General features: G+C 38.0%; 1 protein-coding gene across 5 annotated transcripts in view; it reads right to left on the minus strand.

The window, feature by feature from the left end:
- The window catches only part of plxdc2b (plexin domain containing 2b), a 138231-nt gene extending 121262 nt beyond the window's left edge, over positions 1–16969 (minus strand). For 2 of the 5 annotated variants that reach the window (XM_083542013.1, XM_083542012.1), the window contains exon 1: positions 16181–16670. In XM_083542013.1, coding sequence (XP_083398139.1) covers positions 16181–16283 — 103 coding nt within the window. In that variant the 5' untranslated portion in view covers positions 16284–16670. Of the gene's footprint in view, positions 1–16180 lie in introns of all 5 variants that reach the window. The other 3 variants (XM_083542010.1, XM_083542011.1, XM_083542009.1) reach the window with 2 other exon arrangements.
- Positions 16970–17455: the final 486 nt, after the last annotated feature.

The following is a 17455-nucleotide window of genomic DNA, read 5'->3' on the forward strand; positions in this document are numbered from 1 at the left end:
TCCTGTGTTTGCTCTGCATGAGATAGATGTTCCCAAAATGCTAGTTTTGCCAGGAAATTTAACTGGAGTCTTCTATTACTGCCAGGACAAGTCAGAAGTCAGCATGGGCCACACTCTATAATAAAAGGTGCACAGTATGTCACTCTTTTAAAGAGAGCATGTTGGGAAAAGGGTTGGTTTTTGGGGGTGTGAGGAGGATGCCACATATTGTCCTACTGGTGATTAAAATCCAAGTCCACCCCATCATAATATAACATTCATAAAGAGGAGAAGCATACATATCAAAACTTACTCAGACAAAGCTTTTGAAGATGTGCAGAGTCAGAATCGATAGAGCAAATCCCTGTGTGTTAATACTGTCACTATAATCAATACACACTCACTTACAGACCTGAGACGGGATGAGACGGTTTATGAGATTAAAAGCACAAAGCTCAAATGGTTTTGACAACAATGGAAAATTGAGGCATATAGCGAGCTTCTCTTTTGCCTAATTATTCACATTTCTACAGTGTCAGACTTGGCAGGAAAAGAGTGCACGTTATTAAAATCAGGAACAGTCTTGGCATATTGTGCAAAATCTAAATACTGAAATGATTATAAAAAATAGACCACCTAACAAGCATAGGAAAACATCAGAATGATAGAAGAAGCAAGTAAAGGGTACAGGCTTGGAATGATAAGTATGCAAATGAGGGTAATTCTATTTTGGATTGTAAAGCATGCTATTCGGTAGGGAATCAGACATGAGGCAGAAATCTCATGCTTGCTGATTATTTAATATTATGCAAAGAATTAAGACACACTCTATACTGTAACATTCTACACTGACTCATATAGCTCATTTAAAGAGCTAGTCATTCTGGTTTTATATAGTTCCACTTGCATCTTATTTTTTTCTTGACCTCTTTGTCAAAGATGCAGGTCAACAAGCCCTGCCAGGTAATGACTTGCATAATTTATTCATAATTGGCCTGTCAGACTTAATTCCTTACTCATCTAATTAGTGTCATGTTGCACAAATGCCTATTCATTAGTCTTTTACTTTGTAGTGATTACATTGGAATAGAAATAACTCACTGATACACTGGGGAAAAGTAACATAAAAGCAACATAATGCACATCAATGGACGTTGATATATGTATACGTGTGTGTGTGTGTGTGTGTGTGTGTGTGTGTGTGTGTGTGTGTGTGCGTGTGCGTGTGTGTATATATTATATATATGGGGAATTATATACATAGTCCAAACTTTTGGTCTGTACTGTATATATATATATATATATATATATATATATATATATATATATATATATATATATATATATATACAGTACAGACCAAAAGTTTATATATATTATATATACCATATATATATTAAGGAAAATAAGTATTTGAACACCTTACTATTTTGCAAGTTCTCCCACTTAGAAATCATGGGGGGTCTGAAATTGTCATCGTAGGTGCATGTCCACTGTGAGAGACATAATCTAAAAAAAAAAACCAGAAATCACAATATATGATTTTTAAACTATTTATTTGTATGATACAGCTGCAAATAAGTATTTGAACACCTGTCTATCAGCTAGAATTCTGACCCTCAAAGACCTGTTAGTCTGCCTTTAAAATGTCCACCTCCACTACATTCATTATCCTAAATTAGATGCACCTGTTTGAGGTCGTTAGCTGCATAAAGACACCTGTCCACCCCATACAATCAGTAAGAATCCAACTACTAACATGGCCAAGACCAAAGAGCTGTCCAAAGACACTAGAGACAAAATTGTACACCTCCACAAGGCTGGAAAGGGCTACGGGGAAATTGCCAAGCAGCTTGGTGAAAAAAGGTCCACTGTTGGAGCAATCATTAGAAAATGGAAGAAGCTAAACATGACTGTCAATCTCCCTCAGACTGGGGCTCCATGCAAGATCTCACCTCGTGGGGTCTCAGTGATCCTAAGGGAGGTGAGAAATCAGCCCAGAACTACACGGGAGGAGCTGGTCAATGACCTGAAAAGAGCTGGGACCACCCTTTCCAAGGTTACTGTTGGTAATACACTAAGACGTCATGGTTTGAAATCATGCATGGCACTGCTTAAACCAGCACATGTCCAGGCACGTCTTAAGTTTGCCAATGACCATTTGGATGATCCAGAGGAGTCATGGGAAAAATGTGGTCAGATGAGACCAAAATAGAACTTTTGGGTCATAATTCCACTAAATGTGTAATTATTTATTTCAAGAACACCATCCCTACTGTGAAGCATGGGGGTGGTAGCATCATGCTTTGGGGTTGTTTTTCTGCACATGAGACAGGGCAACTGCACTGTATTAAGGAGAGGATGAACGGGGCCATGTATTGCGAGATTTTGGGGAACAACCTCCTTCCCTCAGTTAGAGCATTGAAGATGGGTCGAGGCTGGGTCTTCCAACATGACAATGAACCGAAGCACACAGCCAGGATAACCAAGGAGTAGCTCTGTAAGAAGCATATCAAGGTTCCGTGTGGCCTAGCCAGTCTCCAGACCTTAACCCAATAGAGAATCTTTGGAGGGTGCTCAAACTCTGTGTTTCTCAGCGACAGGCCAGAAACCTGACTGATCTAGAGAATGTGTGTGGAGGAGTGGAGGAGTGGGCCAAAATCCATCCTGCAGTGTGTGCAAACCTGGTGAAAAACTACAGGAAACGTTTGACCTCTGTAATTGCAAACAAATGCTACTGTACCAAATATTAACATTGACTTTCTCAGGTGTTTAAATTCTTATTTGCAGCTGTATCATACAAATAAATAGTTTAAAAAAAATACATTGTGATTTTTGGATTTTTTTTTTTAAAGATTATGTCACTCACAGTGGACATGCACCTACGATGACAATTTCAGACCCCTCCATGATTTCTAAGTGGGAGAACTTGCAAAATAGCAGGGTGTTCAAATACTTATTTGTCTCACTGTATATATATATATATATATATATATATATATATATACAGTGGAACCCGGTTATGTTGATGTCCTAGGGGGTTGCCAATTGCCAAAAAGCATGGAGATAACCGATGATCGAGATAAATGAAAATCAATATGGCGGCAATATATTAACGTGCTTGAAATTTCTTTATGTACATGATGTGCGTTAATAAATGAGAATGTGCATGCACGTGTTTTTGGAGGGGTTTTTTACACAACAGCGTTGCCCTGATTTGTTTGATGAAGGCATGCTATAAAAATACATACAGTACATGTTTGTTAATGTCAGGAATCTTTCCCGGCCGGTTTCTCTGAAGCTCCCGGCTTCAATCGCGCACATATGGTGCTCGTTTAGCATCATCACCAGCTCCTATTTAAACTTCCACACTCTCACCGTCCGTTATTGTTGGTATATGTTGGTTTACGGCGGTCGTTGTTATCGCTCATGCATATCCCGGTATGTGCCTTCCCACCGGCACTCTCTCAACGGCTGCTTTTTTCTTCCCAAAGCGCATCGCGGATTCCCCCCGATCCTGCCGTTGTTAATTCTATGCTTTTGCTGCTCATCCCACGTTCCGTGCCGCGATCCTACCAGGCGCCGCTTTCGCCTCCCGTTCATCGCATAACATTTAACAACAAAAGGCATATGTGCACTAACTAACAGCAGAGATTCACCAGTATACAATACAACACTTGTAGCATCTGTAAGGGTTGATTTTTCCTTCACTTTCACGAGTTCTTCTGCAGCTGCACAGTGCCGATCGAGATAACCGACGTTAAATGGCAAATTTTTCCCCCCTTGTGCTCGAGATATTAGGGGGGAAAATAAGATAAAAAAAGATATTCGGCGACATAAAAAACGTCGACATAAACGATAAAAAATGCTAAGACAAAGCGAGAATGTGGCGGTTCCACTTCAAAAACGTCGACTTAATAGGGTTGTCGAGTTAACCGAGGTCGAGATAAGTGGGTTCCACTGTATATATATACACACACATATATATATACACATACTGTATGTATGTATATATATATATATATATATATATATATATATATATATATATATATATATATATATATATACATACATACATACACACACACACACACACACACACACACACACACACACACACACACACACACACACATATATATATATATATGCTAATGTGTTAAGACCAATCTTTTCCATTACATTATACTATTTTATTTTCCTATGTTACAGGCACACATTTAAATATTTCATGCTTTAGTCTAAAAAAGAAAATTACTCAACTGTTTAGTTCAGTTCATTTTGTTTAGGGCTCTTAGCAGTGATTACAGTCTTAAGTGATCTTAGCTGTAATGCCAGAAGCTTGGATCACTTGGATTTGGGGATGTCCTTCCAGTCCAACATTTGTTAAATTTCCAGAAATGTTCAGTCGAGTCTAAACCACCATAGGCTAAACAGACTTCAGATTATTGTAGTCCTGGCCAGTGAGCATTCACGTCTTAATTGATCTTGAACTTTTCTTAAGGACGTTTCAGAATTTTGATCTGTTTATCTTTCACCCATGCTAAAAATCTACTCAGAGCATGATGTTAGCACCACCATGCTTAAGTGTATGGATGGAATCTGCTCGTGTTTTGAACATTTTACTGAGGGGTGACTTCTGTTTGGCCACTTAACTGTTAACACTCGATTGATAGTGTTTTGCAAAGATGGTTGTTTGGACCACAGTCTCCCACAGATCTGTAAGAATAATGTTTGGGTGGAAATGAAGCCATAATTAGAGTCTTAACTATGCTTAGCTTCTATTTGAATATCACACTGTTCTCTAGGCTGAAGTAATCATTTTTTTGACACCCCAGATCTATGCTGCTGACATTTACTTTGACTTTATGAAGTTTTATGAATCATTCTCAATCAACCAAATAAACAACTGTAACTTTGTAAAGTTGTGGAAGTGTCCTTAGTATTATTGCTCAGAGATGGTTAAATACTATTGTTTTAAAAAAAAAATCGTAATACTTCGACCAATAGCCTAACACGCTATGAGCCCATTCTCTTCGATTCGAATTGGAAAATACAATTTATGTAAAAATCTATTCAGCTTATTTTCATGAAAATGGAATCAGTGTGTTTCTATGACATTATAGTGTTGAAAGCACTCATGGTCTACATTAAGACCAGGATATTATCAATACTTTAAAACCTTAGGGGATTTCCTGATAAACCAGTCTGATGTAACATTTACAAGAATTAATTTGCTATTTATTTGTTTATTGTAGTAGGCTACTTATGCACTTCTGGTCAGATGCTAACTGCATTTCATTGCCTCTGTACATGTACCTTGCACAATGACAATAAAGTTGAATCTAATCTAAATCTAATCTAATTATTACCACATAAATTATATCACTACATTTTTTTCTGTAAGTAAACACATTTTCGCTTACTCTCAGATTGTATCCATGACATAACATTGTCATAGATAAATTACCCTGTAGTAATTTTTTTTCTCATATTGTTCAGCTTGCCTAGAGGACATGGGAAACTTTATATCCTACAGAGCTTTTACTGTTTAAGAAACAAAAGACTTAGCAGTTTGATCATGCACAAGCTTGTAATATTAGCTGTTATGTTCTGTCTGTCTGTCAAATACATGAGTTATTAGGTAATAGTTTGGTGAGAAATCAAAATAGATGTTATAAACAGCAGTTTCATATTGGCCAGGATACAATTTCTTTGGTGCAGCAAAAAAAACAACAAAAAAACCCCATAAAGACTCACACCAAAAACTCTGCTTTTGTAAAAGTTACAAAAAGATTACATAACTAAAATGCATATTTAGGCCAGTAAAATGTTTAATGAACTGTGGTGGTTTACTATCCAAGTCATCCAACAATTCTTTAATATAACTGAAGCATTTACACAGTTTACCCTGCTTCTAAGACCTTGTTCTACACTAGTATGCTATATGGATACAATTTTGTGGACACCTGACCATGTATATGCTTTTTGAACAGCCCATTTTACATGGAGGTTCCATTTAATCCACTAGATTTGGAATGTAAATGTCAGAATTCCAATTAATTTTAAAGATGTTTATTATGGTTGAAGTCAGAGCTCTATAGCAGGCCACTCAAGAGCTTTCACTCCATGTAAATCAAAGCTTCATCATATAATGAGCTGAATGATTTCCCCTCTTTACACTTTTTTATGTGTTCTTCCCACTGACCGCTTTCTTGTCTTGATCTTGGTTTAACCTTCTAAGCAAAAAAATCAGTCATCATACAGTAGGTGAAAATTTGACTGTGCTTTGAAATCTAGGTGGGTTCCAAAAGAGGTACAAAGTTGTTAACACACTGAGATATAAATAGCTGGAAAGTCTTTTTGTATCTCAAACCCAAATTTCCACACCATATAGCAAAAAATATATTTTCAGATGACTGTAGATATTTAGTTCCAAATTATTTTTAAAATCACAAAAATGACACTCATGCAGCTTTGGTTTTTGAAAACAAGTTGAAAAGGTCTTTGGTTAAAAGTTATATTTCATAAAAATGCCTAAATAATTTAGACAAAGTGGCTTTTAGTATAGCAAATTAAATCTCTTAATGGTGTGTTTATTTCCAGGGGGAAAAGAACAGATGCATAGTTTTCTAGACTTTTTAAACAAACAGGGGAAATCTGGGGCTCGATCTGGTTGACATTATACTCTAACTGCAAGACTGCATGACTGTTTTGGGATTGTCTTTCCTCAAACCAAGTTTCTTTCTCATAAACCAACAGGAGGGAGGGAGAGAGAGAGAGAGAGAGAGAGAGAGAGAGAGAGAGAGAGAGAGAGAGAGAGAGAGAGAGAGAGAGAGAGAGAGAGAGAGAGAGAATGAATTCAAGTCACAGAAACACAAAGCTCCATTATTAAGCTCAGGGTTGGTAAGAGCCCGCAGGGTCCTGTTAAGACTCGCAGGCAGTTGACAATCAGTAAGACTGTGTGCAAGTCTGTGCAGGAGCACTGTAGTCCAGATATTTTACTGGAAAATAAAAACATTTGCCTTAAGCACACACACATTTCAAAGCACCATGTCCTTCTAGTCATAAACCAATAAACCTTTATTCTTGAGTATAATATTGTGTATTTCAGCCTCAGTTCAGGTTGAGGCACTTTTCTTTGTAGTCATTTTCAAATGTACCAAAACAAAACACATCAGTAAACCGATAAGCTACTATTATCACTTGAGTTCCCACAAAACACAAGCTTAATCCTCATATCTCCACTATCTACAGGAGCCCGCTTATCCTCACCACTCTTTCTGGAAACAAATGAGTCTACACACAGTGTGTGTTTCCCACTTTCACTGTTTTGAGGCTGCGAAGAAGACAACAAAATCTACAAAAGTGGATTTTGTAAAAAGATTAGGGTTCACAGGGTTCACTGTGGAAAAGCAATGTAGAGACCAGAGCATGTCAGACTCAGTAATATACATTCAGTGATTTTACTGCTGCCTGATGCAGACATCTAATGAAACCACAAGGAGCAACGGTGTGGTGAATGTTAAAATGTGACATTTCAGTACAAATCGCCCCAGAGGAGCCGTATAGTATAAATATGGTTAAACGATGATGAGTCGGAAAAGGCCACCCGCTCTTTCAACACTCTGGCAATGTTTCAAGTGAAACAACTTTTCTCTCATACAAAAAAAAAAAGCAGACACATAGCTGTGAGAAGGAAAAGGACAGACAGACAAGGAAAGATGGAAGAAAGGAAAGACAGACACACACATACACATTTCCAATGGTGCTTTGTTCTCTAGTCAGAATGCCTGAGTGCCCTAAAACCCTCCACTCCCCAAGTGCTAACCTTTGCTATGCCACAAACAAAGCACCCACAGCCACACACACATACCGTCAGACCCACAGACACATCATTCCCACACCGTCAAACACACGTGGTCCTCACTTTAACTCTAAAACTTGTGGTTTGAACTGGTTCGAACTAAAATGATTGGATTTCTTTCCATTGCACCGCACTAATACTGCCACGTTTATTCTACATTCACATGTAATGAACCTTAGCTCATATTTACAAAGAACCTTAAGGCTAAAGCGTAGCTTCTAACTCCTAATATTTCTGTGTAAGATTCAATTCTGCAGGATTTTCCATGTTTGCTTCATTACATTCTAAATGTCAAGTCTAAATCACATCTGAATAGTATTAAGATTTTTTTTATTGCTTTTATACTTTCCTGCCAGACAATTCTGCACTAATGAACCTTTTGACCTTCTCATAATGTAGCCACAATGCATTCGCGTCATTCTATTTGTTTAACTGTTTAATTGTGCTTGATTTCCACAATTAACTAATGACAAACTATTACCAATATCCTTATAATACAACATGGAAATCCCACAAACTTTAGTTAGGCTGTAGAGATGAGCACGAGCCAAACTGGTCACAATGTCTCAAAACAACAAAACAGAATGAGACATAACATTCTTATATAAACACAGACTGACATGAAAAAAAATCTAAAATATTAAAAACATGAATGAAAAAGCCTTTACCTTCGAGGCAAATAATCTATCATGTATTACACAGACATTTACTTAGACCAAATCCCCTGCTACACTTTTCTCCATCTTTGTCTTCAGAAGAAGGTTATAGAAGGTATTTTCTCCCTGCTGCTATTAGACTTTACAATCAAAGCTGCTCCCAGTAAACCAGTCACCAAAATACAACACTGTTATTACTTTTTAGCTGTGCAATAACATTACCTGTGTGCAATATAACATTACATGTGTGCAATATTACCTGCAATATGTGCAATATTACCTGCAATATGTGCAATATTACCTGCAATATGTGCAATAATTACCTGCAATTCGTGCAATATCACCTGTGTGAAATACTACCTGCAATGCATACTTTTTTCTTCCCTTATTGTATTTATACATCGTACTGTGTATTTACTGTATATTATAGTATGTGTATATTCTTTTTATATATTTGCATTTATTATTACTATTTTTATTTTTATTTCTTTCCTTTGCTGGTGTAACATAGAAATTTCCCCGCTGTGGGACGAATAAAGGTATATCATATCTTATCTTATCTACAACCCAATTACATGGCTTACAGTTTACAAACTATTGTTTGCACTGATATCTTCCATCTAGTACAGTGCTGTGTCCTGAGTGTTTATTCATTTATTATGAGTATTTGCACTTGTATCATATTAAAGTTCTGTATGTCATGCTGCTGTCATTATGTGTCACAAATTCTGAAGAAACAGAATTACATTCTATCGTTGACAAGTAATAAAATAGGGAATAAAATTGCACTTGACTTGAGTGTCTAGCAGGGGGTTAAGTGTGTTACAGCAGGTAAAGATTGTGTTTTAAAAATCAGAATGGATAACAAAACAATATGACGTTATTAGCCAGCAAATTACATGAAAACACTGCCTTGTGTACACCGAATTAAACAATATGTTGCGCCCAGCTTGTGCTGATCTTGATGCTACACTGCTGTGTATGCTAGAACAGAAAATACAGAAAACCAATGTACTTCATAAGAGTCACAGGCACTTGAAACTCATAATTGGAGTGTAATTAACAGCTGCAGAAACATAATAAACTGGAGTATTAGGTCAAAGGACTCATACCGGGCTGCATTAATTCCAACCTTCACTGTGAAGGAGAGCTAAAGACAATGAGAAAAAGAAAGAAACTGAACAAAAGCACCGCCGGAGACAGAAAGAGGATTTGAAGCACGTGAATCACAAAGGAGCTTGGGGACGGCATCTGCGCCGACTTTCATGAAGTAACTCTCTCTTTCTCCACCTCCTTTCTTTCACTGCGTCACACATTGTTCCTGTTGTTATGGAAACCCCCGCTTTAAGCTGTGACCCCATGTGCAGTCAGCCCCAAGGTCCCAGTCTTGAGAAATAATTCACTTTTCCTGTAAATCACAGATGTTAAACAATCAAAGCCCATTAAGAGGGTGATCAGGCTTTCTGATCAGTCAGACAGCCTGATGTTGGTGTGATGATGTACCTGCTGTGGCATACACGCATAGACACACGGACATACAAAAATAGACCAATTATTTTCTTCATAGCTCTATTCATAATGCTCCCAGGAAGGCATTTAAGAGCAGATAAAGTCTGATGCATTCTTCTCTTTCCACCCACAGAGAACAAGAAGAAAACAGTCACAAAGACAGCATTCCATGAAATAAGCAAAACACTACACTCTCTCTCTCTCTCTGTCTTCATTACACACACACACACACACACACACACACACACACACACACACACACACACACACACACACACACACACACACACTTCCTAAAATGTAGTTTAGCACATAAGCTACAGGTTCACAGTCAGCTTACAGAGACATGAAATGAAGGTCAGTGGAAGTTCCAGTGGTTGCCTTTGCTGCAGTGTTTTTGTGTGTGTATGTATGTGTGTGTGTGTGTGTGTATATGTGTGTGTGTGTGTGTGTGTGTGTGTGTGTGTGTGTGTGTGTGTGTGTGTGTGCATGTGTGTGCCACCGCTGGCATTATGATGAATGGGAAACTCGCCCCTAGAACCAGGCTGTGTATCACAGCCATTGCTGTCAACCCAATGACCCACTCAGTGTGCGTGCATCCCATACCAAAGTACTAATGTCTCACAGCATGAAATGACTCATAACGTCATGTGTTTTCTTTATAACACACACACACACACACACACACACACACACACACACACACACACACACACACACACACACACAAAAACACAGCCAGTATGACTCTGATAACCTTTGTTTAACATTCCAGAAGCAGGAAAACCCCAGGATATTTTTGCACGGAGGTTCCTTTGCGTTATCTATTACAGAGATGTCATATATCTGTAGACATGTGTCTAAGTGTGTGAGAAGACTGTGAACGTATCTATACACAGCATGTGTGCAGGGAAAGGGTTCCACATGTGGAAATCCTTGACCAAGTCCCAACTCTGTGAACTTTATCATGACCCTATTAAAACTGTTCAGTGGATCAGGCTACATAGCAGTAACAGTGAGCTAGCACTCTATAAATACTGCTCTATCTGGGCCATGCGCACTGAGACAGAAAACCCTGACGAACAAGAGAACACAACGTCATAACTCAGAGTGTGGCTAAAAGGGGGAAAAAATGGGACTGTCGATATGAGTGACGGTAAAGGCTAGATCGCGGGTAAAATTTTTATTGTGAAAATGAGAGGGTATACACTGATCACGCAGGTAAAGACGAGCGCCATAGGTCCAGCAGTAAGCTGCTTTTTTAGTAAAATGTCTAAAACTGTGCCTTAATAGAACAAGAAGGGGTAACGCTGAGGTCTGAGTTGATGCATCTTACCTACATTGGAGAGAGTTACAAACCACATTCCCTAAAGACAACTACCGTATACGATTTATAACAATCTTCTTCTTATTGCTTTACAACCATGTATGTTGTTTATGATATTTGCACAGGATGTTTGGCCATTAACAACAATAGTCATTTGTAAGGGATGTACACACAACACCAGATTAGAGCTTTCTATAAAAATGAGGCCAGTTACTGAAATTATTATTAGATTGAGACGAAAAAGAAAGATGAAAACTGTTGCATCTCCACCCCTCACTTGTCTTTCAGCCACAATTATTCATTCACAAGCAGCATTTCATAGCATTCTGGGGGATTGGATTGTGGTGTGGACTGAATACCAAGAAATTGTGTTTCAAGAAATCATGAAGTAAAAATGCAAAATCGGTTGCAGAAATGTCTTTCTCATTGCTCATGGTTCTTGGAAAATATACCTCAATAACTCTCTCTCTGTCTGTCTCTCACTTTCTATTTCTCTCTGTCAAGCTACACATGCTCCTGAGACCAATGATCCTGTCCTATTCTGCTCTCAGAGCCTGCCTGATCCACCCTGATGCCCTATTTCTGGATGGAGTTCTCATAAATCTGAAATAACTCGCTGGTGCTGAGGTTGGCTCCACACGAACAGGAAAAAGATACATGAGACTACTATGGACGGTTCCACTTAAGAACCATGAAGATGGATTTGGACTGTAATTTATATGAACGGTTCTGCTAAAATGTCTTAGGACTACAATTGCCACAAAGTTTTTCGTTGCTTCGATCAATAAACAGGTAATTAAAATTATGAAACTACAATGAGTGGACATTCCCAGTCCCCCAGATAAGAATGGGTTCCATTTTGAGTCTGGTTCCTCTTAAGGCTTCATCTTCATAACTTTTCAGGGTGTTGATCCTTTCCACTGTCTCCTCCGGCTTGCTCATTAGGGATAAACTTATAGGAACCAATATAAGTAGTATACTAGTATAATTAATCAACAAATAAAAAATATTTCAAGATCGCAATATAAATTTGGGTGTAGTGAAATATAAATAAAAATTCAGTATGCTTTTACATGTCACATGAACCAAAAGCTGCCCAGTGACATGAAACATTAGAGAAGATTACACATACAACAATACAAATGATCAGAGAATAATTATAACCCTTTAAAACATAGAGAGGCAAACTTCTAAAGAAAGGACATTGTTATTCCTTTCACTCTTTATCTTCATTCATTTATTTTCCGTAAGCCTGGTCAGGGCTGTGGGAGATCTGGTTCCTTTTCTGTGAACACTGGTCATAAGGTGAGAATGAGATTCTATAAGCTATGATCACAGTCACACACACACACACACACACACACACACACACACACACACACACACACACACACACACACACACACACACACTTATACACCTATTGGCAATTAACATACTAATTTTTTTTGGGAGTTAGGAGGAAACATACAGATTGTAACATGAGCTCAAGGTTGTACCACTGACACTGCAGCACTGAAATGGCTAAACTCCACCATGATACTAGTCACTTTAGCATAAAATGTGTAGGATAAAGTTCATTTGTCAAATGGATATGCAAATTCCATGCAAACTCAACATCGGAAACAATCGATCGGAATTGAATACATTTTTAGATTATTTTGGAAATCGAATGAAGACAAATTATGATCGAAATGAATCCTGAGGCATAAACAATGCAATACTGATTAACCACTGATTAACAATTTATAAATTCCACTTAAATTTGATTGAATAAACCTTCTCTTCTCTCCTCTTATGTATTACTGACAAATGCTGATTTCCAGGATGTAAACTCCACATCGTCAACACACACATATAACATTTCTGCATCCTTCACTGCCCCAACCAGGTTAGAAATGTGACTAAATATGACCTTAACCCTTCTTCCAACTGAGTGGCATAGATTCAAACCAAGCGTGTTAGGACAATTAGGGAATACACACATCACTGAAAAATGTCCACACAAGACAGAAGCTCCCTTTTTTTAACAGAGGTGTTACAAGGTAACAAATTTCTAATGGACTTCATTTCTATTCCGATAATATTTGGGTGACTCCAAGACTGTTTTTGCCACACAGCCACTGTAAATCTTTGTGTGTGATGTAATGTATCAACTTAACTCAAGCTTATTGTCATTATTATTTTATTTTTTATTGTCAGCTATTCTGCCATGAAAGCTATTGTACTGTAAATGAGTCACCTAGCTAGAAGTTAAATACAATCTGGTTGATCTGATGCACTGATGAATGTCAGTAAGTATAATAAATAAGGTAAAATATTAAATTGGTGCATTTTGCTCTCAAATGACTAAAAGAATTGAAAGTAACAAGGTTGATTTTTTAGAATTATCATGATGATATGATTTACTTAGCTATATTCTTGAGTAGCAGGGTTGTACATTTAAAGTATCATTATTCAGAAAAACAAAAAAAGGAGCTTTCAGCAGCTTCTTTTTCTTCTTCCAATGATCTTTACAACATGCCTGTAGAACATGTGACTTTAAGGATATAGCATATATTCAATTGAGCTGACTACAGTTACAGAGCAAGATTGAGCGCATTTTAAAAGTAATAAGTAAATTTTTATAACATATATTAAACGATTCCTGAAAAGAATGTTGCAAGCATGACTTTTTAAAACAATGAACACAACTAAAAAAACTTATTTGATAATATTTTAGTGTAAAATAGTTTTAGTGGCCTGGGGATTGGCATAAAGTAATGTAGCTTTAACTCCTGCTTAAAGTTATTTATATGGAACATACACAATAACATGGTGTTTTTAAGAACATTTGATTTTATATGCATTTGAAAATTCCTACTTTAGTTTTTATTTTTGTTAATCTAATATTAATAATACACAAATAACACCCAAAACATGGAACCACCCTTCACAAACCATACTAACAGGGTCTCTCTGAGGATTAGTCTGATCTGAGATTTTGCCTTTCACAAGGTTTTACATTTTGTTTTATTCCACAATTCCAAATTTTATTGTCTTCCATGTCAAGTTTCCTAGACACTGATTTTGAAAACACACAGAGCGATAAAGTCCTCTCAAGCCCTCCATCCATGTAACAGCATTGCCATCACCAGGTGCAGTCTTTTTACTGATTCAATTCATCTCCTGCCCTCAATCCAAAGACTTATCAGCCGTCCAATAGAAACAAATGGAAAGTCCAGACACAGTTTTAATGCTCACTTATGAAGTGTTAAACTGCAACAGCGTCTTGTCAGTGCTCACATAATGTTTATTGATTGCTTTATTGATTATAGCTCTTATTTAGCAACATGATAATGCATATACAAGAACCTTTCCTGAGCAACTAAAAGCACACAAATATTTAGATGAAAAAACATGACTAGGTAACACATATACAAAATACATATACAAAATATATAACAGACAGAGAGTTTTCCAAAAGCATGTTTGTGACAGAAACCTAACTGAATGATATATGTGCTACAGTTTAATGGGTTATATCCTTCTGGCGAAGATTTTCCCTTCAGGAAGTCCTTCAGATTCCTTTACCAATCCAAAGCATCAATGGGAAAACGTTTCAGGTGAAACGGTACAAGAGCATAAACAACTGTTCTTGATCATCACTCTCAGAGAAGCATGAACTAAGAGGCCTAAAATAGTAACAGAATGTACAGCATATACACATGTTACAGATACATATTAGCCATGTTGTACTCACTAACTGTGCTTTCTCTTTGCTGGAAAAGCCCTCCTTGGTAGTCAAGTACCTCATATACAGGTACTGTATGTAAAGCTCACATTCTAAATCCCTGAAGGAAATTTTTTGAAAGAAGACTGCAGGTGATGAAAATGTGAGGTGTTGATTGATGGTGTTCTGAATACACATGTAAACCACAATAAGCCTCCATGACAGCTAAAATTGTAATTTAGTGAAAACACTGGGCAAGAGGTCAGAGGTTTTGGTTAAATAAAGCTGAAAAGTCTGTGCCTCAGGAACCTCCAGGTGAATGTGAACACACCTGCATGTACAGTATATTCTCCCATGTCTCTCGCTTCATGAAAGTCTATGGCACAGAAGTTGTTTATGGTCAACCCAAAATTCTCAGAATGTATCCAAACAGTTAAAAAAAACCATAAACATTTAGGATTCATTTGTTTGGACTTGATTCTCTGAGTGATAAAGCATCAGTCATGTTACAGCTTCATCAGATGCATGGATGCTGTGGGGTGAAAGACTCCAAACAAGAGTGAAATCAGCCACCTGGTGTATTAGATGAGTGGAAAAGAGGAACCCCCCCCCCACACACCGAGCTCTAAACAGATTGTAGCGAATGGTTTGATGAGAAAGATGAGGATGCTCACTAACTGATTAGGCTTACTGTGGGTGGATTCAATAATTGTGGCATTGTGTGACCCACAACAAAAATTGCATGCATGCACACACGAACCCCCAAAGGCACGCGCACAAACCAGCAAATGGCATTATTAAAACACCCTGCGATCTGAATGCAGGCACTGAGTTCACGCAGGAGAGATTAAACTTTTACCCCTAAGACCATTTTCCGACATGCAAAAAGCATGGAGCGTGTAGTCTGTATAAACCCAGATGTTCATACACATTTTTTTCTTTCTTGCTTTGTACATAGAGAGGAAATATTTGTAGTAGGCACCCTCTGATTATTCTAATATTCGCTTTATAGGGAAAGTCACTGATATGAATAATAGATATAGAACCTTGAGGTTTCTTTTTCTTCTTCTTTAAAAAAAAAAAAAAAAAAAAAAAAAATGGAAAGTAACTGCCCAATGGATACATACCCTGGTTGGTTAGTTCCCCGCGAGTGATTTGGAACAGACTTCCAAGAGCGTGCAGAAGTAACACAACTCCAAGCATGAGGTCGAGCATCCTGGCCCCGGCCATGACCAATATGATCTGCGGCTGCAGCGCTCCTCGAGCCTTTCTGCCGGCTTTAAACGCGAGAACGACACTCACAAGCCTCGTGGATGTGATGAGCTGCTCCGCCGCGCGCTTCTCAACGTGGACCTGGGATGTGCGCGCGCTCTTCTCTGTTTTCTGTCTCCGTCTCCGTGTACGCGTGCTGTATTTTGTCGTCCGGAGCGCGCGAATGTGAGTGTGTGCGCGTGTGTGTGTGTGTGTGTGTTAGTGGAGTTTTATTGGATCCTGAAAACGCACCATCGAAACGAGACACACTTAAAAACACTAGTGTCATCAAGCAACGGAGCTCGTGCGCAACCGCCTGACTGCTGCTCGGATGCAGATGGCGCACACACACACACACACACACACACTATCTCTCTCTCTCTCTCTCTCTCTTCCCCTCCCTCTGTGTGTGTGTGTGTGTGTGTGTGTGTGTGTGTGTGTGTGTGTGTGTGTGTGTGTGTGTGTGTGTGTGTGTGTTATATCTAGGTAGGAACCAAATATCCTTGAAACAATTCTTTGAGAATTTTGACCGAATTGGGCTAAAAAATGGGGAGTCGTGTAGCTTTTATTTGATAAACAACAACAAAAAGAGTCCAAGGGTTTTGCTGTTGTAAGTGAAATTAAGGTTAAGGTTAGGTTTAGGTGGAAGCATAGCATTAATGTGTGTGTGTGTGTGTGTGTGTGTGTGTGTGTGTGTGTGTGCGTGCATTCGTGCCTGTGTGGGTATGTCTGTCTGAGGTGAGTGCGTTTAAATGGGGAAAGAGTGAGATTTTTCTTTGCAGTAGTTGTGTGTAGTAAAGAAAGAACGAGAGAGAGAGAGAGAGAAAGAGAGAGAGAGAGAAAGAGAGTCCATAGTTGAAAACTGTGAGAACTGGCAACCTCTAAGGAATATTGCCTTAACCACTAAGCCTTTTCTTAGTATGGTTTAGTAGTTAACCCACATTAATAATGCATTCATAGCCTCATAACTCTTTTAAATAGATATACTACCAAATATGAGAATAAGGGAACTCATGGGACATTTGATTCGGTCATTTTGAAACCTGTATGATTTTGTACCTGTTACATCCCAAAGTAAAACAACAACAACAAAACAAGAAGTTTATAATGGTGCCATTTTAAAAATAAGAACTTGTTAAATCTGTTAGAGT

This window comes from Silurus aristotelis, assembly GCF_946808225.1.
Source record: "Silurus aristotelis genome assembly, chromosome: 5".
NCBI lineage: Eukaryota > Metazoa > Chordata > Actinopteri > Siluriformes > Siluridae > Silurus > Silurus aristotelis.